The sequence below is a fragment of the Bos grunniens genome, chromosome 2, assembly GCF_055505025.1.
Source record: "Bos grunniens cultivar Pamir isolate PY7600 chromosome 2, Bosgru_T2T1.0, whole genome shotgun sequence".
Lineage (NCBI taxonomy): Eukaryota > Metazoa > Chordata > Mammalia > Artiodactyla > Bovidae > Bos > Bos grunniens.
In genome coordinates this window covers 110,465,572-110,489,812 of record NC_141166.1, presented here as the reverse complement: position 1 = coordinate 110,489,812, position 24,241 = coordinate 110,465,572, and the positions used below count along the sequence as shown (strand labels likewise).

General features: G+C 37.2%; 1 protein-coding gene across 12 annotated transcripts in view; it reads right to left on the bottom strand.

Annotated features, from left to right (window-relative positions):
• The window catches only part of UBR3 (ubiquitin protein ligase E3 component n-recognin 3), a 205,024-nt gene that overhangs the window by 87,918 nt on the left and 92,865 nt on the right, over positions 1–24,241 (bottom strand). For 8 of the 12 annotated variants that reach the window (XR_015147496.1, XR_015147497.1, XR_015147498.1 and 5 more), the window contains exons 20-24: positions 14,055–14,196; positions 10,696–10,800; positions 9,153–9,326; positions 8,702–8,734; positions 6,648–7,108 (exon numbers count right to left, since the gene is read on the bottom strand). Coding sequence is in view for 8 of the 12 variants with exons in the window: in XM_086357128.1 (XP_086213254.1) it covers positions 6,648–7,108; positions 8,702–8,734; positions 9,153–9,326; positions 10,696–10,800; positions 14,055–14,196 (915 nt within the window). In the remaining 4 variants the exon portion in view is untranslated. The remainder of the gene's footprint in view (positions 1–6,647; positions 7,109–8,701; positions 8,735–9,152; positions 9,327–10,695; positions 10,801–14,054; positions 14,197–24,241) is intronic. The other 4 variants (XR_015147499.1, XM_086357120.1, XM_086357166.1 and 1 more) reach the window with 1 other exon arrangement.

The following is a 24,241-nucleotide window of genomic DNA, read 5'->3' as shown; positions in this document are numbered from 1 at the left end:
GCTCTGTAACTTTCAAAAGTGCCAAGGTCAAGAAAATAAAGGAAAAGGGGAAGACTATTCCATACTGAAGGAAATCAAAGAGATACAACAACAAAATATGATGAGTGATTCTGGACAGAATCTTTCTGCTATAACCAACATTACTGGAACAACTGTCAAAACTTGGGATCTAAGGATTTTATCATACTAAGTAAAATGCTAATTCCTTTATTTTGAAAGGTATATTGTGATTATATAAGAAAATGCCCTTATTTCTAAAAACTATGCACTAAAGTATTACACTAAAACATTCCACTGTAAAACAACTTACTCTGAAATGATCCAGAAAGTTCTTTGGATTATCCTTGAAACATTGCTTAAGTTTAAGATTTCTTCAAAATAAAAAGGTTTTAAAAATTAAACCCATTATCAAAGGACTAAAATTTGTCACTAAGGAAAAAACAGAAACAAACAAAAATGTACTATAGATGCTCAAAGACCTAGGAGACCTCCAAAAACATTTAAATAATAATAGCAGTGATAGAAGGCAGTGGCACCCCACTCCAGTACTCTTTGCCTGGAAAATCCCATGGACAAAGGAGCCTGGTAGGCTGCAGTCCATGGGGTCGCTAGGAGTCGGACACTTACTGAGTGACTTCACTTTCACTTTCATGCATTGGAGAAGGAAATGGCAACCCACTCCAGTGTTCTTGCCTGGAGAATCCCAGAGATGGTGGAGCCTGGTGGGCTGCCATCTATGGGGTCACACAGAGTCGGACACGACTGAAGTGACGCAGCAGCAGCAGCAGCAGTGATAGAATATGTGTTTGGTCTTCATACTACTCCTTTATAAACTAGTAAGTTTCACCGTTTCTTTAATTAAAACAATGAGTTATGCACTCTACAGTTGACCTTTAAATATGTACATGTACATTTACATTTAGAATATACAAGTTCACAAAATACTGTTTCAAGTAACAAATCTAAATACCAAACTCATCTCACCTGCACTGGCAAGCAGAATCTTATCCACTGTGACACCACGGAAGTCCTAGAAATAAATTTTAATACCAGTGCCAATCAATTATATTTGAGGTTTTCCTAAGAAAATTGATTGGCACTGGTATTAAAATTCATTTCGAGGATATCCTTGGTGGCACAGTGGATAAGATTCTGCCTGCCAATGCAGGTGACACGAGTTTGATCCCTGGTCCTGGAAGAGTACACATGCCGCAGAGCAACTAAGCCCCTGTGCCACAGCCACTGAGCCCTCGCTCCAGGGCCTGCGAGTCACAGCTATTAAAGCCCATGCACCAGAGCCTGTGCTCCAGAACGAGAGGAGCCACCACAATGTGAAGTCCATGACCCACAACTAGAGAGCAGCCCCTACCCTCTGGACTAGAAAAGCAATGAAAGACCCAGCACAACCAAAAATAAATAATAAATTTTTTTAATAAAATTCATTTCTGTTCTGGAATTACTGTAAATTATAGATACTTATGTCTGTCACTTTAGTCTGTGAGACTCTGAGCAGAGACTCAGACACACCAGGTGACTTCAACAGAAATAAGAAAATTAAATGGGTATCGTTTTAAATTGTTTTTTTTTTTTAATTTTATTTTTAAACTTTACAATATTGTATTGGTTCTGCCATATATCGAAATGAATCCGCCACAGGCATACACATGTTCCCCATCCTAAACCTTCCTCCCTCCTCCCTCCCCATACCATCCCTCTGGGTCGTCCCAGTGCACCAGCCCCAAGCATCCAGTATCATGCATCGAACCTGGACTGGCGACTCGTTTCACGTATGATATTATACATGTTTCAATGCCATTCTCCCAAATCATCTCACCCTCTCCCTCTCCCACAGAGTCCAAAAGACTGTTTTATACATCAGTGTCTCTTTTGCTGTCTTGTATACAGGGTTATTGTTACCATCTTTCTAAATTCCATATATATGCGTTAGTATACTGTATTGGTGTTTTTCTTTCTGGCTTACTTCACTCTGTATAATAGGCTCCAGTTTCATCCACCTCATTAGAACTGATTCAAATGTATTCTTTTTAATGGCTGAGTAATACTCCATTGTGTATATGTACCACAGCTTTCTTATCCATTCATCTGCTGATGGACATCTAGGTTGCTTCCATGTCCTGGCTATTATAAACAGTGCTGTGATGAACATTGGGGTACACGTGTCTCTTTCAATTCTGGTTTCCTCAGTGTGTATGCCCAGAAGGGGGATTGCTGGATCATAAGGCAGTTCTATTTCCAGTTTTTTAAGGAATCTCCACACTGTTCTCCATAGTGGCTGTACTAGTTTGCATTCCCACCAAGAGTGTAAGAGGGTTCCCTTTTCTCCACATCCTCTCCAGCATTTATTACTTGTAGACTTTTGGATCGCAGCCATTCTAACTGGCTAAATTGTGTTCTTAACAATGCATTTCTGTAGTAGTTGTCTATGATTTCTAGAAAAGGAGTGTTGTTATTTTTCCCTTGTGAATTTTTTCATAATTTAGGTTATTCCTTTCTAAACTTGGACATAAATGTGCATAAAGACCATTAACAAAAAGACACAAGTTCTAGCACATTCATACAACTCAGCAATTTTCCATTATGACCTAAGAAGTGGACATACTAAGGTTGCATACGGTTACAACCTTCTAGAGTTTTCTATCTGTACCTAGTTTTCTATGGAGTTAATCGGTTATGAGGGCTTCCCAGGCAGTGCAGTGGTAAATAATCCGTTTGCCAGTGCAAGAGATGGAAGAGACTCGAGTTCGATCCCTGGGTTGGGAAGATCCCCTGGAGGAGGAAATGGCAACCCATTCCAGTATTCTTGCCTGGGAAATCCCACGGGCAGAGGAGCCTGGTGGGCTATAGTCCATCGGACATGACTTAGGGATTAAACTACCATCAATCTATTATGAAAGTGATGTCAAGTTTGTCTACAGCTGAGGTACCTGGGAATAGATCATTATGTGTACATAAACTATTCTGCCTTTATTACAATAAACCCCAAACCCAAAACATTTAACCCCAAACCCAAAATAAATTGAGAAAAAAATGTGAGCCACATAGCGAGATTCAAACTGATTCATTTTAATCGTTACCTGTCTGCTACAGAATTAGTTTCAAGTCCTTGTCAATACTACCATCGCTCAAAGGAAACAAGCCCATAACAAAAAAAGCCTTAAATTTTTAGGTCACTATTTATTACAAAAGCATTAGAGCCTTTGTAAAAAAAAAAAAAAAAATAGCATCTGAACTATGTCCTCTAGTATCTATATGTTACGAATAATAATTACAAAATGCCTTTAACCAAATAGAATAAGTTTTGATTCACTGAATGTTTTTATCTTCCTGAAAAAATAGATAGACATTATTCTATAACCAAAACAAAAGGTGACCAATTTAGAAGAGGACTAACCTTAGTTAACAACAAAAAAAATGTACCTCATTTTTAACTTTCCAATTTTATCTATTAAATTCTAGGTGTCTACCAATTCAAAGTTAATGGACTTTCACCTAAATTAGGTTATTATATAACAACTTCTATTTATAAAGTACTGTGAGAAATAAGAATTCTCCTAAATTTTTAATGTAATAAAAGTTTTGTGTATACTTTTATTGTAAATTATCTGTAACAAAATAACGGCAAAAATGAAGAACAGCTATGTATGATTAAATCTGCTTCTGTTACAGTTACCAAAGGATGACCTCCTAACTAATCAAATGGGACTGCCAATCTTAACTAAACTTTTGTAACATTTAACAATCTTTCTTCCTTTCTGAATCTCCTCCTCTTATGCCTCTCTAATGCCATTCTCTGCAGTTTTCCTCTTATTTCACTCTAACCATCCCGTTTTGAGTCACCTTTATAGGTGCTCCTTCCTCAGTTAATCTCTTTTATGTTTTTCCCTTGAGTTTTATACCAAGTGTTCTCATCTTTTTATTGTCCATATTCTTCCATATACAAGGCTCTATTACCTATATGCCTAAATCTGTAGCTCTAACTCAGAATTCTCACCTAAGTCTCTAACCCTGTATCCAACTGAACATCTTCACCTGGATGCCTTCCTTAAACTCAGTAACATACAAAACTGAGCAAGTCAATTTTACCGCTAATCCTGAGCCACCTATCCTCCTTTATCTTGGTAAACAGAACACTGTCTAAAGAAAAATGGAGAGGTTTTATAAATATGATTCAACAACAAATTAAAAGCAACTTAAATCTTCAAAAGCTAAAACCATCAAAGTTTTAAAACACTGCTTGTTTAACAATTTGTGATCATATATAGGAAAGACTGGAAAGCACTAGAAGAAACTAAAACAAATTCTGTGTGTGTGTGTGTGTGTATGTGTAATAAAGTTTTATTAAAGTATAAAGGAGACAGAGAAAGCTTCTGACATAGGCATCAGAAGGGAGCAAAAAGAGTACCCCCTTGCTAGTGTTAACAATGAAGTTATATAATCCAAAGAATATCTGGAGGTTGTAAAGACCTCATCAGACCTACTCCCATAATTTACATTTTAAGATTAACACTGTCCTCAGGCAAGATACATCCTTGTAAAGACCAGGTCTACTCCCATAATAAACATTTTAAGATAACAGAAGGTTGAATCCAAAGACTGTCCTTAGGCAGGATACATTATTGGTATATAATCCTAAGGAATGTGGAGAAAGAAAAAAAGTTTGTCCTTTCTTCCTCCTTGAGAATTCTAGACCCCTCTCTCCTTGGGGACCCCTAGACTCCCTATCAACCTGCCTAGGAACTGACACTCTCATTCCCCCCTTTTCTTTTAGGAGAATTATGTTGCCTAGGGAAAAGGGGCGTCGTTCTCATTCCATAACTACTTTCGAGCTGACAAGGGGCGTTGTCCCTAAATTGATGAGGCAACATATTCTCCTAATCCTCATATTGAGGATATATGATCCAGGGGCCCCAAATAGTAGCTGGAGGAAGCTACAACAGTAGCAGGAGTTTGAGCAACCATTTGTAACTTAAAAGCTTTCATGCAGCTAGAAACAAATCCAGTTATACAATTACAGATGCAGGGAGCAAAAACAAAACAATCAGAATCAAAATTAAAAATCACATTATGTCCATAGTTAAAGTAAGGATTATTAAAATTTTTCTTTTATTTTCTACTATCATTTAAAGTTGAATTAATATTTTTTTAAAATAACAAGAGAATTATTAGATTTCCCACAGTAGTAACAGACAGCAACTTTTCCAAAGGGGTCTACAGGTTTGCGCATGCATGCTTAGTTGCTCACTTGTACCTGACTTTTCGTGACCCTATGAACTATAGCCCGCCAGGCTCCTCTGTCCATGGGATTCTCCAAGCAAGAATACTGGAGTGGGTTGCTATTCCCTTCTCCAGGGGATCTTCCCAACCCAGAGATCGAACCTGGGTCTCCTGCACTGCAGGCAGATACTTTACTGTCTGAGCTACCAGGGAAGATCTTAAAGTTGAATTAATACTTAAAAAAAAAAAAAAAAAACAGCAAGAGAATTATTAGGTTCCCCACAGAAATAACAGCAACTTTTCCAAAGGGGTCTACAGGTTTAGAGTAGTAATTTAATGTCAGGGTCAGTCCCAGGCTGGATGAAGCACAAGCTGGAATCAAGATTGTCAGGAGAAATATCAATAACCTCAGATACCCAGATGACACCACCCTTATGGCAGAAAGTGAAGAAGAACTAAAGAGCCTCTTGAAGAAAGTAAAAGAGGAGAGTGAAAAAGTTGGTTTAAAACTCAACATTCAGAAAACTAAGATCATGGCATCTGGTCCCATCACCTCATGGCAAATAGATGGGGAAATAATGGAAACAGTGAGAGATATTATTTGGGAGGGCTCCAAAATGACTGTAGATGGTGACTGCAGCCATGAAATACAAAGACGCTTGCTTCTTGGAAGAAAAGTTATGACCAACCTAGACAGCATATTAAAAAGCAGAGACATTACTTTGCTGACAAAGGTCCATCTAGTCAAAGCTATGGTTTTTCCAGTAGTCATGTATGGATGTGAGAGATGGGATTATAAAGAAAGCTGAGAGCTGAAGAATTGATGCTTTTGAACTGTGAAGTTGGAGAAGACTCCTGAGATTCCCTTGGACTGCAAGGAGATCAAACCAGTCAATCCTAAAGGAAATCAGTCCTCTTCTAAATTTTTTTATTTCCTAAATATTTTTTAAAGGAAATATTCATTGGAAGGGCTGATGCTGAAGTTGAAACTTCAATATTTTGGCCACCTGATGTGAAGAACTGACTCATTGGAAAAGACCCTGATGCTGGGAAAGATTGAGGGCAGGAGGAGAAGGGGACAAGAGGATGAGATGGTTGGATGGCATCACCGACTGAATGGACCTGAGTCTGAGCAAGCTCCGGGAGCTGACAATGAATAGGGAAGCCTGGCGCGCTGCTGCAGTCCATGGGGTCACAAAGAGTCGGACACAACTGAGCCACTGAACAGAAACTCAACCAATTCAAGCATGCTAAACGTACAAGCACTGACTATCTTTGATTCCCCTCTTCTTACAAACTATTCAGTTATGATTACAGCTAGCCTCAGATGACCAAAAGTAGGGGTGGGGGTGGTAATATAAAATCTTCAACTGCATCATACTTTAGTTTAAAGCACTAAAAATAAAAATTACCTTTCTTCTTTGTCCAGTGTTTTCTTCTCTGCTGCAGTAATCTTTTTGGGTGGTACAGGAGGGGTCACTTTTCTACATATCTCTTCAATGATGCGTTTGTTCATTCTGCTTTGCAATGCAGCTTTTAGTAAAATTCTTTCTACTGCAGTTATACCATCTCCATGACTATATTTAGGAATTTCTGGTTGGATTAAAATTTCTATGTCATCAAGCCAAGGAGGATAGTAGGAATTTTGTTTTCCTGAGAGTTTGTGGTGAAGTTTAATTAACAAAGACAATATACTTTCTTTAATTTCCAAAATGGCTGTAGTTAACTGTGGAGCTGAACCAGGTGCAGACCATTTACTTGAAGTTTTAGGACGAACCACTTGATTTGCTTCACTGTTACTGCGATTGATGATCTCTTGAAACTTCTTTCTGCGCTCTGCTACTAAGCTGAAAACCTGAGCTGTACCAGAATTCTACCATTCAAAAGAGAAAGAAAGAAAAATCAAGAGAAGGTTATTCAGGGTCAGTTTTAAAATATATTAGCATTAATTACATTTTCCAAAGGATATGTTCAAAGTTTCATCCAAAGACTTATTTAATAGATTTGTTAAGTAAATTTGTCCCTTAACTTCTCTCAAATATACTTAGTCCCACTCAATCTGGAAACAACAATGAGGAAAAAGGAGATTATCCACAGTAACACTTCTTTTGCAAGCCCCCTAAGCCTATCAGGGAAAATAGACAAAGCTTCAGTAGTATCTACAGCCATATTCAAAAGGAATCATAAACTAAGTCTTTCATCAGTTTAAAGGAATCAAAGCTATCCGACATTCATCAAGAATACTACACTCCTGACTAAATTCTAGAAGACCACGATATCATCCACTTAAGAAAATTATAAATTAATTTTTTCCAAGTTAATGAATCTCAACTGCTAATTAATTTCATTTTTAAAGAACTTTAAAAGTTTGAAAATTACTTCTAACATAAATGCTTTAAGTTACTAAAATGAAATAAAAGATGAAAAATTAATCTTTCATATTTAATATAACTATATTTATTTGAACAGATTTTTTAAAACTATTTTTCTCAATAATTTATCTTCAAAATAGCCTTTTTGCTAAAGCAGTCAAACTACATTAGGGCTCTTAGAAATCATCTTTTAATTAAGATACAAGTCAGTTTAATAGATTTCACTAAATTTTTTAAAGCAAGCATAGAAACAATGTTTCAATCAGCTGAGCTTTTATGAGCTTAATAGACATTTTTTTTTTTTAAATGTCCAAGCTGTTTGTCAAGTTCCCTCTACCAGCACTAGAGGCAAAAGCTGCCTCTTACAGACTGCAATATTTTATTCAAAATTCTTTATGGTGTTCACAGAAAAAGCATACTGTCAAAGATAAAGTTCCTACAAATGAACTTGTTTCAATAAGAAATGTATGATTCAATGTTCTTTACTTGCAAAAATCTAGATTGTAGGAATTAGAAGTATTTAGGTTTAGTTGTTTGCCATGTCATTTCAAGACTTTTAATTTCTGCTTTTTATAAATTAATTAAGCTACATGCAATAAGATAGCTTATTTTTAAAATGAGTCCAAATACACAACATAAGAAGTTTAAGCTTTTTGTGGGCTTATTTTATCAGTTAATTAACTATCATATAAGCAAAAAAAAAAGAGGGGGGTTGTGAATGGCATGCCACCAGCAACTAAAGATAAAATTTATTTTGATTTCAGAAACATTCATTTTTAAGATGTTAGTAACAATGCTAAATGTAAACAGAACAAAATGTGTGTCTTATAATTGGCCCAAAATACCAACACTACTAAGAAAAGCTCACTATTAAATATGCAGTATTATTTTTTAAGTTCAATAATGTGGATTTTCTTTAAAAATAAAGCCTAAATTACTGCATTTTAAAAAGAATGCACACATACATTAAATGTTTTTTTTTTATTGTAACCATATTAATTAAACACACACATATACACACAATACTTCAGCATTTGTCCCCATTTCCAGTTAAAGCCACATTGCTAGTTAATGCAAGTATCACATACATCTACCTCTCTTTGAAGAACTTTAGGCCGACGTGAACTCTGGCAGATTAAAGGAAAAAGATGGGTGAGGAAGAAGTTGCTTAGATATATCAGAGTTGCTTAGATATAAAGGACAATTTAAAGTTATCTATAATCATATTTATGTTTCTTTTGGATATGACTGTTTCTGTTGTTGTTTTGTTGCTAAATCATGTTCAACTCTTTTCAACCCTATAGGCCACAGCCTGCCAGGCTCCTCTGTCCGTGGGATTTCCCAGGCAAGCATACTGGAGTGGTTGCCATTTCCTTTTTCAGGGGATCTTCCCAACCCAGGGGTTAAACCCACGTCTCCTGCATTGCAGGCAGATTCTTTACCACTGAGCCACCAGGGAAGTCCTAGGATATGATAAGATGATCTAAATGACACATCCTAATATAATGAAGTCTTTCCCTTTTTTGTTCTCACTTTTACACTTACTTGTAAAGATCCCAAGCTATCAGAGCTGGTACTTGCAAGTGAGTCTCTCTTCACTTCTGGAGCAGTCTCTGGAACTCTCACTCTAACATAATTTATAAAGTGTCGCATATTTGATACTAAGTTACTACCAGGAAACCAACTGTCATGACAACGTTCAGGTCCACATGCTGATGCCTGAAACATAAACATAATGAATACAAATCTTGTCAGTGAGGTCCAAGATACAATGGAGATGTAACAAGCCCAAATAATGGTTCACTGCCTGTTATATCCTTTAATCCCTTAAAGTCACATTTACCAACTACGAAGTGCGAATAAAACCAAATGCAAACACAAAATTTAAAAACAAACTGCTTGATGCTAATATGGAAGTCAGCTAAACTTCTCCAGAAGAAAATACATTTTTCAATTTGGAAATACGCAGTACAGGATACTTTTCATCACCCATTAAAAATAACTCATAATACAGTCAAATAACACTAATTTGGACTAACTGTGGAAGGAAGTCTGAAAAATCTATCAAAAGTCTGACTTATTCTTAGAGGAATATTAATGATCTTTTTAATATCTATGAAAGAATACAGGTTGACTCAGCTTAAGACTACCAAGTACTGCCTAGCCTTTTCACTTGTCTGTCTATTGCTGTTGTCTTTTTGTATGGAGGGAATGAGAAAAATATCAATTAACTGTAAAATCAATTTGTAGTAACTAACAATTACTTTCAAGGAAATGATACTTATACAGTCCTGAAACACATTAACAACTTATATTCTCAAGTAAACATTCTTCTTTACAACAAATCTTACTCCATTAACTTAAAATCTTTACAGAAAAAATTTGCTATTCAAAAATAAAATCCCTAATGAAATTATTAGAATTCTAGACTGAAGTCCTAACATAATTATTTACCAGTGTCTGTGTGTGTGTGTAGTTCAATTGCTCAGTCATGTCCCACTCTTTCTGACCTCATGGACTGTAGTCCGCCAGACTCCTCTGTTCATGTGATTTTCCAGGCAAGCATATTGGAATGGGTTTCCATTTCCTTCTTCAGGGGATCTTCCTGAGCAGTAACTACAAAAATGGCACTAGTGGTAAAGAACCTGCCTGCCAACACAGGATATGCAGGTTCGATCTCTGGGTTGGGAAGATCACCTAGAGGAGGAAATGCCACGCCAGTATTCTTGCTGGGAGAATCCCAAGCAGAGAGGAGCCTGGCACACTACAGCCCATAGGGTCACAAAGAGTTGGACATAATTGAGCATCTGAGCACAGCACAAAAATGCACTAACAACTTTTCTTAGATCTACATATTACGAATTACAAATTTCAAATTCAATAATTCTCGAAATGGGAGTTTTATATATTAGTGAAATCTCTAAAAGAACATATGTAGTTGAAGATTTAAAAGGGCCTTTCCAAGTTCCTAAGAAGATTTTTTTCTAAGTTTGATACTCAGACAAAATAAATACCTTCAAGATGACATGCAACCTTTTATTAAGGCATACCACAACTTTAACATTTAAAAATATAATAAACTACTTACCTCTTCATCTGATTCCTCTTCAGCTGAATTTTCAAGTCCTAATTCAATCAGATATAAAACCATACAGAGTACATGTTCTGAAAGATTTTGATGATCCATCAAAATCTTTAAAAAGGGAAAAAAATGCCCCATATTACTTTTTTCCATAAAACATATTTCACTTAAATATCAAAAAGTATTTTAACCTTATAGACCAATGTAACATAATATATATGTGTTATTTATACATATATGTTATAATATATATATGTTATACATATCATATATACATATGTGTGTTATACATATCATAATCAGATATGTAAGTAAGTAAACATATACCTTGGTGAAAAGACAAACTCAAACCAAAAGAACAGGTTCCCCTCCCAGGATTACACAGTATTTTAGGCAATATTCAGAATCATTAGTTCACTGATCACCTAAAGTTTAACACATTAAATAATCCACTAAAACAATTATTATAGAAATACTAGTATCTAATAAAGTAATTTAACAGGAATATTTTACATCCTAAGTTATTGACACTTTTCTCTGGATTACAAGGATATCAGATAAATGTTTGTTACATAGGATAGTTCATGCAAATGTGTTTAGCACAGCACCTGGTATATAATTGGGAGCAAAATAATTGTTTATGGAACATTAATATTATTAAAATCTGTCTCTAAAATTATAGTCCTGAGCTTGAGTGCTCTGCACTCAGTGTTCAGTGTTCAGTTCTGTGCACACACTGTGTACATGTGTATGCACTGTGTGGTTTATACAAGAAAGGAAAAAAGAATAAAGTGGTTAGGAGACAGGTTGCGCTGAGGAAATACTGACAAATCTGACCTTATAAATGGATTATGCAAGCCTTACACATTTTATGCAGGACTCGGTGGGCTAACCTATACCAATCACTCATTCAGTATAATGCAACAAACTACTAACCAGAAGACACATAAAATACCGTAAGGAAAAAACAGCCTAGTAGCCATCTTGTTGTCTTCATTATTAAAAAGAAAAAAAAAAAAAGCCAGCCAGCAAACGAGAGATTCTGTGGGGAGTGGCACTGTCCGCTACGGGGGAGACTAGGGAGAACAAAGAGAGGCCAGTCTAGGCTGAGCCTCCTAGAAACTGCCCAAACAGCAGAGAGGGCTTGGAAAAGCCTTAGTCACTTAGGAGCTAATCTACTGTGACTAAAAAATTAAGACTTCCAGTTCACTGATTTTCTAATGTTCCATCTGACTACTGAGAAGACTTTTCCATTCATATTTTGTGTGGCACAATGGTGAGGAGAACAGACTTTCAGAACCTTTTAAAAACCTGATTTTTTTATACACATTTTGTATATACTGAAGTTATTTGATCTTGAACAACACCTGGTCTTAAGTTTCCTCATCTTTAAAACTGGAATAATAGCCCAGAATTATTGTGAGGATTATACAATTAACATATTTAATCTGCTTCAAATAATATCTAGCAACTGGTGTTCAACAAATAGTAGGGAGGTGGCGTAGACGGGTGGTGGGAAGAACAGGAGAGCAGTAAGGCGGGACTGAAGGTTGACAGGCAACAGAGGTAATCCTTCTAACCCAAGACTCTACAGGGAGGAAACCAAGGTTCAGCCACACACTCAGCTAGCGTAAGCAACACCAGAACACAGATTTTAGACTTCCAATGACTGCATACCGTTACAACTCTGCCTCCTTTATTATTAGCTAAAATCAAATAAATTCTAGCTTGAAAACCTGTGGTATTACATCTTACAGCTTCAAATGTATAACTTTAAGGTTAAGGAAGCAAAAAAAACTTTTTTAGGTACTACAATAAAAGAGAGGATGGTTTCAGGAGAGTTTTATTAACATGTTCTATATTAAAGTTTTTTAATATTAAACATGGCAGGAGATGAAATGGTTTACTGACACTGATTTTTAGAAAGCTGACCTGCCAATGCAGTGTCAATTAAAGGTTCTTCTATTATCATAAAGTCAGGAATGATATTACAAAATTGAGATTTTTAAAAACTCGGTCATAGTAATCTTGTAACAACTAAATACTGCCTTTCTATTTTTGAGGAAATATTATTCTTATGGTAAGCAAACGAAAATGTTGAAAAAATATAACTTGAAAGGACACAAATCATTTGCAGTAGTCTTCTTTAATTTTTAAATCAAGATTTACTGACTTATTCACTTATTTAACCTTATTCAGTTATTTAACCTCTAAAACTCAAAAAACATATCTGAGGTCTTCCCTGGTAATATAGTGGATGGGAATCTGCCTGCCAATGCAGGGGGCACAGGTTCGATCCCTGGTCCAGGAGGATTCCACATGCTGTGGAGCAGCTAGGCCCATGAGCCACAACTACTGAGCCTGTGCTCTGCAACAAGAGAAGCCCCCACAATGAGAAGCCCCCACACCACAGTCAACAGTCCCCACTTGCCCCAACTAGAGAGAGCCCACATGCAGCAATGAAGACCCAGTGCAACCAAAACTACATAATAAAATGTTTAAAAAAACATATCTGAGAGATGAGAATAAAAATAGAACTGTCACTCATAGGGATTTCTACTAGAATTAAAATAATGTATATATGTGTACACAAAGCATCTGAAACAAAATCTGGCACTAAGTAAACATTGAAAAATGTCTATAAAAGATCAAAACTATAAATATCCTTTTAATAATAAAAATATTCTATTTTAACTAAAAAAAAGAACATTTTAAATTATTTTACTGAATAATTTTCTTAGAAATGAATGAAAATAAACCATTCAATTGGTTTTTTTTGAGGCCCATGTCTAAAATTTTAACAGGAGTAATTTTTGCAAGTAAAATGAAAAACTGATCATGGGGTAGAGTTAAAAAGAATAGAAGGTATAGAAATCTAAAAGCTGTATTTGTTTGTATCTCAAACATTAAGAAAAAAAAACAAAAATGTCTGCTAACTAAATTTAATATATTAATTTTCTTAAATAATTTAAATAATATATATGTAGTGGTTGGAAATTTGTTAACAGATAGGCATACTTTTTACTTTTAAGTTAATTTTTAATTTTTCAAATTCTAATTAGAAGAAACAATAGTTTTTTTTTTCTTTGTATCTAATTGTATAATAATTCCTGTCTGAAACTGATAGGATGAATAGTTTCCCATAACAAATGGTGTAGCTCTGTTATTTTCCAACTTAGATTTGAAATTACAAGAATACAACTCACATACATGTGATTATGACATATCCTCACACATCTTAAATATATAAATACACTTTGCTTTATAAATGGTACTTTTATGTTCATATTATCTTTTGGCATTTTTATTTAAGAATTATGGTAATAAACTCTAATCTAGTCTTCTTAGTCAAATTACTACTGTACCTTGTAAAGCAGAGTGAATAGCACAATGTGTAAAGTTTTACAGTGCAAAAGTCTCATGAGACCTTTATAGCTGGGATGGAGTGGTGTCCTTTTCTTATAGGGTGGCCAAGGATTTCCAGGGAATTTTCCACTCTGTTTTAAACTATAAAAATAAAATAAAACCAAAATTAGATGATAGACACAAGATTAAACTGTGATTTAAATGGTGATTCCATAGCTTCAATCACATACGATACATGCTACTTTAGCACTTTTTGTAATAACTTTATGTACAGACCAGTAAATTTCCTCAACCTTTTTCTGGATATACCATACTATTGATTCATTACTATTGAACTCACAGCCAAGAGCACTGTAACAGCCTGAACAAAGCTTATCTAACAACAAATCTTCTCTGTAAGGCACATCAAAGCCTTCTTGCCCTCAGCAACACTACATGGTGCTCTGGTACTCCATGTGGGAGACATTCTAAACAGCAAAATCAGCAAAATCACCAAAGGACAAAAATTCAAAAACACAGCACTGAACTGACCATGAAGAGGACCCTTGTCTATAGTATGAGCTGAAACAAGAGGGCAGAGTTTTGCTTTTTCCCACTTGAATCTAGGTGCCCTCTGCACATCCACACAAATCTGTAAATAACCAGTAAGGTGCTCTGAGTATTGATTCAAGGTTTACAAATAAATTTACCAAGTAGTCAAATTAGAAAATATAGAATTTGAAAATAATGAGGATCAATTGTATATGACAGAATTAGCATTATAAATCAGTGAGAAAAGCATGGATTCTTCAGTAAATAGTCTTGGAGGTGGTTTTCTGCAGGGGGAAAAAAATAAATAAATCACTACTTCACTCTATAAAAATCAACTCCAGGTGGATTAGAGATCCAAATATAAAAAAATAAAACTTGAGAACTAATAAAATTTAGACAATCTAACCAAAAAGCCATCAAAGATAATCCATACACCACTTTCAATGCAAGAATCATGAAGGGAAATTAAGTTTTTTTTTAAAGGTTCAATTTCACCCAGTAATCCAGAGAATGTAAGTCATACATTCAGCATTCAAAGTTAAAATGACATAATGAACATAAATATTTAATTTTACTTTCACTCAAAACTCCAATGACAATAATAGTAACAGTATTTTTCTTTTAATGAAAAGCATAGGATGAGGAAAATCCAAAAAGGGAAAGAGAACGAAAATTTTGTTAATCGGAAAGCAAATGGCTATGTGGATGATTCTAGTAAACCTAAGAAAGCCAAATCACAAGAAGGCAAGGGGGAAGGCTGAAAATCAACCCCAATTACTCTGCAGAATCCTTAAAAAGCTCAGAAACTGGAAGCACCTGGTACCTCAATAATTGGGAGGTGAGCGTGTGCTTGCGTGCTCAGTCACGTCTGACTCTTTGCGACCCCACGGATTGTATGTAGCCCGACAGGCTTCTCTGTCCATGGGATTATCTCAGCAAGAATACTGGAGGGGGTTGCTGTTTCCTCCTCCAGGGGATATTCCCAACACAGGGATCAAACCCGCATCTCCTCTGTCTCCTGCTCTGGCAGGTGGATTCTTTACCACTGAGCCCCTAGGAAGCTGGAGTTGAGGAGATAGGAGGCTAAAATGAGGACTGGATGAAACTGCTTCACCCCATCCCAATAGAATTCTAGCTGGAGAATTCATCTCTGAAGAAGGTAAAACACAAGCACGGTTTAGGGTAGGAGGACATGCGGTTAAAGTCATCAAATGCATTTTGATTCAGAATACTTAGGCTTTGACTCCATTTCATTTACAGAATAACGGCAGTCAGACCACTATATTCTGGGCAATATTTGAAAATACTTCTTTGAGAAATCTTACAAACCAAAAAAGTTTCAAAGAGACTAATATAGGGGCTTCGCAACAAACCTGCTTGCTCAAATCACCCCAGAGTAAAGCTCAGGATCCACAACATCCACCAAGGCACTGAGAGCTAGCTCTTCATCACAAGCAGCCAGAACTATAGATATCCTAAGAATGCCTCTAACATGAAAGCTAGAGACTTAACAGTAGAAGACTCATCTAAAGGGAAAAGGATATTATGTAAGTAGGGGAAAGAAAATCTTAAAAATAAAAATAAAAAATTACAAGAAGAGGCAAAATGGTTTCCTGTTAAACCCATATAATGTAGGTTTCGAAGGGCAAAATTGGTGCAGCCCACATACCCATATTAGCAGAATTTCCTGACATCTGAATGAGACAAGAACACTATAAAAAGGAAAGAACTAATTCATAGTCTGGTCTCCATACAGGAGTTGATTTTTCCTGAATATCTTCTGAGACAAGGATAGGCTAAGCTGGCGCTTTAGGCATTTCAAGATCCTTCTGTCTATGGGTATGTTGAGAGCAAAGGGACACTCTTAAGATGCTGATGTGATTCCTCAACATAACATTGATGAGACAAAACAATACAGACAAGAGAAAGAAGAGGAAATGGCAGCTTCTCAGGAAACTGCTGAAATTCCAGGATGTAGCCATAGAATTTACTCAGGATGAGTGGTAATTTATGGGCATCACGCAACGGGAACTATACTTGGTCTCCCTGGGTCCTGTCTGTAAGCCAGACATGGTTACATGGTTCTTTTGCTTTATGGAGCAAAAGAAGGATCCCTGGGACGTGAAGGAAATGGAGACAACAGCCATACATCCAGGAACTGGGGCCACCACCCAAGTGGAGAATGGTGACTTTGGGATGAGCTCAAGATTTCTGGGGCACCACCCTATTACCTTACCACCAACCAATCAGAAAAAAGTCACATACCCTGTAGCCCTCTCCCCAAATTTTGCCTATAAAACCTTCTCCCTAAAAACCATACGGGGATTTGGGTTTTTTTAGAGTAGAAGCCTCTTGTTCTTTTTGCTTGGTCCTGCAATAAACCCTTCTCTGCTTAAAAAAAAAAATTACCATTAACATACCAGAGAAATAAGTTGCATCTATGATTCAAGAAGAGGGTGTCATTACATTGCTTAAAAAAAAAAGAAAAAAACTGGTTTCTATATAATACTATAGTGGCTACATATAAGCATAATTTTTTAAATAATTCCAATAGTATATAATAAAATGTTTTAATTATTATATTTCATTTAGCATAGAAAAGCAATTTTTAGCTTTTGTTTGCTTTAAGTACTAGGCCCCTAAATATGCAATGTTTAGATTAATAAAGTGTTCTGACATAAAGGTTATATATTTGTTTAAGGCAGCAGGTAACATCATTTGACTGCTCTTTTCAAAATCATTAATGGAATAATGTAAACAAAAAGCTACATGACAGAAAAAAGAATTTTAAGTGACTCAAACCAACACCTAATTACTGACTGCTGCTGCTGCTAAATCGCTTCAGTCATGTCCGACTCTGTGCGACCCCACAGACGGCAGCCCACCAGGCTCCCCCATCCCTGGGATTCTCCAGGCAAGAATACTGGAGTGGGTCGCCATTTCCTTCTCCAAATTACTGACTAGTTTGAGACAAAAATGACACATATAAACTCATACAATGTACTTTAAAACATAGGCCAACAACCATTAACCTTCAAGGTGGGAAGCAACATAAGTATCAGAAATTAAGAGTTCAAAAAAATTTGCTTTCCAGCTGAATTTAAAGTAACCACTATATAAAAACCACATTTGTCTTTTGGAAATGGCCTAGATAATAGTTCCAACACTGCCATTAACAAACATATTTCACTGAACTTCTCTGGATCACAATGTCCTCATATATAAAATATAATACTAAATTGAATAAATGGTTTTCCAACTGTTGGTTTGTTCTTATTGGGTTTTATTTTTCACTTTAAAAGCTGAATTGTCCATGAAAGGGTATTTTGGAAGGGAGTAAGGAAAGCGACCGGCGCACTAAGCGCGGCCAAGAGGAGCTACCCCACGTCCGAGGTCAGGGGCAGAAGCCGGGAGGACCCCATGCCCAAAGGGCGGTGGCCAAGAGGAGTTACCCCACGTCCGAGGTCAGGGGCAGCGGCTGAGAGTGCCAGGCTGCAAGGACACAGGAATGGCCGAGAAGAGCTACCCAAGTCTGAGGTCAGGGGCGGCGGCCGGGAGGAGCTACCCCATGTCCGAGGTCAGGGGCGGCAGCCAGGAAGAGCTACCCCATGCCTCCACGCCCAAGGCCAGGGGCGGCAGTCTGGAGAAGCTACCCACCCCCTGAGCCCAGGGGCGGCGGCCGAGAGGAGATACCCCGCGTCCGAGGTCAGGGGTGGCGGCCAGGAGGACCAACCCCACGACCAAGGCCAGGGGGTGGCGGCCGGGAGGACCAACCCCACGTTCAAGGAGCAGTGGCTGCGCAGGTGCAAGAGGGCCTAGAGGAGCTATTCCATGTTCAAGGTCAGAAGGGGCGGCAGTGAGGAGATACCCTTGTCCAAGGTAAGGAGCAGCGGCTGTGCTTTGCTGGAGCAGCCAAGAAGAGATACCCCACGCCCAAGGTAAGAGAATCCCAAGTAAGATGGTAGGTGTTGCAAGAGGGCATCAGAGGGCAGACACACTGAAACCATACTCACAGAAAACTAGTCAATCTAATCACAATAGGACCACAGCCTTGTCTAACTCAATGAAACTAAGCCATGCCCGTGGGGCAACCCAAGACGGGCAGGTCATGGTGGAGAGATCTGACAGAATGTGGTCTATTGGAGAAAGGAATGGCAAACCACTTCAGTATTCTTGCCTTGAGAACCCCATGAACAGTATGAAAAGACAAAATGATAGGATACTGAAAGAGGAACTCCTCAGGTCAGTAGGTGCCCAATATGCTATTGGAGATCAGTGGAGAAATAACTCCAGAAAGAATGAAGGGATGGAGCCAAAGCAAAAACAATACCCAGCTGTGGATGTGACTGGTGATAGAAGCAAGGTCCAATGCTGTAAAGAGCAATACTGAATAGGAACCTGGAATGTCAGGTCCATGAATCAAGGCAAATTGGAAGTGGTCAAACAAGAGATGGCAAGAGTGAATGTCAACATTCTAGAAATCAGTGAACTAAAATGGACTAGAATGGGTGAATTTAACTCAGATGACCATTATATCTACTACTGCGGGCAGGAATCCCTCAGAAGAAATGGAGTAGCCATCATGGTCAACAAAAGAGTTCGAAATGCAGTACTTGGATGCAATTTCAAAAACGACAGAATGATCTGTTCATTTCCAAGGCAAACCATTCAATATCACAGTAATCCAAGTCTATGCCCCAACCAGTAACGCTGAAGAAGCTGAAGTTGAACGGTTCTATGAAGACCTACAAGACCTTTTAAAACTAACACCCAAAAAAGATGTCCTTTGCATTATAGGGGACTAGAATGCAAAAGTAGGAAGTCAAAAAACACCTGGAGTAACAGGCAAATTTGGCCTTGGAGTACGGAATGAAGCAGGGCAAAGACTAATAGAGTTTTGCCAAGAAAATGCACTGGTCATAGCAAACACCCTCTTCCAACAACACAAGAGAAGACTCTACACTTGGACATCACCAGATGGTCAACACTGAAATCAGATTGATTATATTCTTTGAAGCCAAAGATGGAGAAGCTCTACACAGTCAACAAAAACAAGACCAGGAGCTGACTGTGGCTCAGATCATGAACTCCTTATTACCAAATTCAGACTTAAATTGAAGAAAGTAGGGAAAACCACTAGACCATTCAGGTATGACCTAAATCAAATCCCTTATGATTATACAGTGGAAGTGAGAAATAGATTTAAGGGACTAGATCTGATAGATACAATGCCTAATGAACTATGGAATGAGGTTTGTGACATTGTACAGGAGACAGGGATCAAGACCATCCCCATGGAAAAGAAATGCAAAACAGCAAAATGGCTGTCTGGGGAGGCCTTACAAATAGCTGTGAAAAGAAGAGAAGTGAAAAGGAAAGGAGAAAAGGAAAGATACAAGCATCTGAATGCAGAGTTCCAAAGAATAGCAAGAAGAGATAAGAAAGCCTTCCTCAGCGATCAATGCAAAGAAATGGAGGAAAACAACAGAATGGGAAAGACTAGAGATCTCTTCAAGAAAATTAGAGATACCAAGGGAACATTTCATGCAAAGATGGGCTCAATAAAGGACAGAAATGGTATGGACCTAACAGAAGCAGAAGATATTAAGAAGAGGTGGCAAGAATCACTGTACAAAAAAGATCTTCATGACCCAGATAATCACGATGGTGTGATCACTCATCTAGAACCAGACATCCTGGAATGTGAAGTCAAGTGGGCCTTAGAAAGCATCACTACGAACAAAGCTAGTGAATTCCAGTTGAGCTATTTCAAATCCTGAAAGATGATGCTGTGAAAGTGCTGCACTCAATATGCTAGCAAATTTGGAAAACTCAGCAGTGGCCACAGGACTGGAAAAGGTCAGTTTTCATTCCAATCCCAAAGAAAGGCAATGCCAAAGAATGCTCAGACTACTGCACAATTGCACTCATCTCACAAGCTAGTAAAGTCATGCTCAAAATTCTCCAAGCCAGGCTTCAGCAATACATGAACCATGAACTTCCTGATGTTCAAGCTGGTTTTAGAAAAGGCAGAGGAACCAGAGATCAAATTGCCAACATCTGCTGGATCATGGAAAAAGCAAGAGAATTCCAGAAAAACATCTATTTCTGCTTTATTGACTATGCCAAAGCCTTTGACTGTGTGGATCACAATAAACTCTGGAAAATTCTGAAAGAGACGGGAATACCAGATCACCTGACCTGCCTCTTGAGAAATCTGTATGCCAGGAAATATGTAGGTCAGGAAGCAACAGTTAGAACTGGACATGGAACAAGGAAAAGGAGTACGTCAAGGCTGTATATTGTCGCCCTGCTTATTTAACTTATATGCAGAGTACATCATGAGAAACACTGGACTGGAAGAAACACAAGCTGGAATCAAGATTGCCAGGAGAAATATCAATAACCTCAGATATGCAGATGACACCACCCTTATGGCAGAAAGTGAAGAGGAACTAAAAAGCCTCTTGATGAAAGTGAAAGAGGAGAGTGAAAAAGTTGGCTTAAAGCTCAACATTCAGAAAATGAAGATCATGGCATCCGGTCCCATCACTTCATGGGAAATAGATGGGGAAACAGTGGAAACAGTGTCAGACTTTATTTTTCTGGGCTCCAAAATCACTGCAGATGGTGACTGCAGCCATGAAATTAAAATACACTTACTCTTTGGAAGGAAAGTTATGACCAATTTAGATAGCATATTCAAAAGCAGAGACATTACTTTGCCAACAAAGGTCCATCTAGTCAAGGCTATGGTTTTTCCTGTGGTCATGTATGGATGTGAGAGTTGGACTGTGAAGAAAGCTGAGTACCGAAGAATTGATGCTTTTGAACTGTGGTGTTGGAGAAGACTCTTGAGAGTCCCTTGGACTGCAAGGAGATCTAACCAGTCCATTCTGAACGAGATCAGCCCTGGGATTTCTTTGGAAGGAATGATGCTAAAGCTGAAACTCCAGTACTTTGGCCACCTCATGTAAAGAGCTGACTCACTGGAAAAGACTCTGATGCTGGGAGGGATTGGGGGCAGGAGGAGAAGGGGACGACAGAGGATGAGATGGCTTGATGGCATCACTGACTCGATGGACGTGAGTCTGAGTGAACTCTGGGAGTTGGTGATAGACAGGGAGGCCTGGCGTGCTGCGATTCATGGGGTCGCAAAGAGTCGGACACGACTGAGCGACTAAACTGAACTGAAGGAAAGTGAGATGAGCCACCTTCACTTTTTTAGCCCTCCTCTTGCTATTGCCCAGCTCCCTCTTTTAGTGATGGCCCCCAAGACATTTCTACAGAAGCTGGAGAGAAGATCTTAAAGGGCTTTTCCAGAAATTTTTCAGCAAAGATCTAAGCATCACACAAAGAAAATGGCTTATTTTCACTTAAAACTCTCTGCACAAAAAAATTTAAGAAACTTACTTTTCATTCATTTAGCAATTACTGATTGTCTACAAAGTGCCTAATATCCAGGTAGATTCTGAAGACACAGCAGCCTTAATTTACCTACTCATTTTCGCCATAATTCTTCAAAACACCTTTCTATTACCTTCTTGAAATAAAAAAAGATCACACTAAGTAAAATCAGTTTCACCACTTTTGTTCCTTAAAACTAAAAGAAGATGAAAATGACCAATAGCCAATAAGCCCCACACTTTTCCCAGTTGTGTTATAATAAGAAGTGAACCAGTCAATTATGCCATCATATAAGACATATCAATAAAAGAAAGAGATGTTATATTTCATATACAAAATAAATTTCAAAACAATTAAGTTTTACATAGAAACAAACATATTCTTCATATCCATACTTATTTTAAATATACAAAATATTACTGGGTTACTATAGTTTGTGCATAAAATTTCACAGATTTACATGAAAATGATTTTAATATGAAGCTAACGTGTATTTCTCTGTTATTATTCTTTCATTTTAAATGAAAGAATACTTCTTTAAAACTTCTTTAAGACAAACTTCTTTAAAACAAAGATTTTCAAACTGTCAAGAAACATCACAACATTTCAGAAATATTTCTAAGAAACTATAAAGGCATTGTACAGGAATTCAAAAGCAAAATGAGGAGAATGAGAGAATGAGAAAAAATATAAAGCAAAATAGGAGAGAGGAAATTTAATAAAAACAGTTCTAAGAATATGGTTTTCTCTATGCAAAGCAGTTATAAGCCAAAATATGACATGGTTCTAAACAACTAATAACACAAAATAAGTCAAAAATACAAGGTACCTACAAACAGAAAAGGTTACCTGTATGTCAGTATAGGTTTAAACCAGCTTTCTCAACCTTGACACTATGACATTCGAGGCCAGAAATTCTTAGTTGTGGGGACCAGACTTAGCCTACGCTACATGTCAGTTTTAACCCTCTGAAGTCTGTAGACAATGGCAAATGTCCCCTGAAGGACAAAATTCATTCTGACTGGGAACCACTGGTCTAAATGAAGGAAATTAACTTCTCAAAGCTCAAGTAAAAATCTTCTATTTGAAAAATAAAAGACCACAGTTCTCTTTGCTTTACAGAGTACCTGGTATATAATAATGCACTCAGTAAATGCATGTGTGTGCGTTCAGTCACGTCTGACTCTTTGTGACCCCGTAGCTGTAGCCTGCCAGGATCCTGTGTCCATGGAATTTTCTAGGCAAGAGTACTGGAATAGGTAGCCATTTCTTCCTTCACAGGATCTTCCCAACCCCAGATTCAAATGCACATGCCCTGCGTCTCCTGCACTGGTATATGGATTCCTTACCACAGAGCCACCTGGGAAGCCCTTACTCAATAAATGTGCATTGTCAAATTGAATTTCACTTTTAAAACTGATTACATTAAGTATTTAATGACTCTTTCAAGGCCTGGAAAGCTTCAGGCCAATCCTAGTCCAAATTGCTATGTATTATAAAGTAAAGCAGAATAATAAAATTAACTATATATTTAATTCTTGTATATTCAATGACAAGCTACCATGCACTCCCCCTGAAAAAAGGCAGACCCACTTAAGACAACAAACAGTATTTATGAAGGCCAGACTAGGTTTTCCATGGAAATGCTTCCTCCCACCCATCTTTCATTTTCAGCATGAACAATTTCAAATTTATTTACTCAATGAACAATACTGTGAATGTCTATTATGTGCCAGCACTGAGATACATTCTGAAGATATAAAAGAGAGAGAGACAAAAGTAACTTCCTTCAAGTAATAACAAAAAAAGCAAAAAAAACAATAGTTGTAAAAAGCAAACAAATAGTTACACAACTATACAAAAACTATATAAAGAGGTTGCTAAGAAAGGAGAATCTAAGGCTATCTCCCCAAGAGTTTTAGAGAAAAGTAGAGAGAAATGCCAAACTAAGTTCTGTTTTTTGTTTTTGTCTTTCTTGGGGTAGGGGTAGGGGAGTGAAGAGCATGCTAAAATTCTACACTATAAACTTTCTTCAGATGTATCTATGATGGTTCTTAAATTCAACATATATCTATTACTGCAAAGTCTTGGCAAAGAGAAGTTTCAATTATACCCAATATCTATATTTACACTTTAATAGTTATATGAACAAATATTTTCTCAAGTTCAAATACATTTAAATCATTTTAAACTTGTTTTCAAAATGTTTGCGCACAAATGAACTTAGCACAAATAAAAGATGATATTC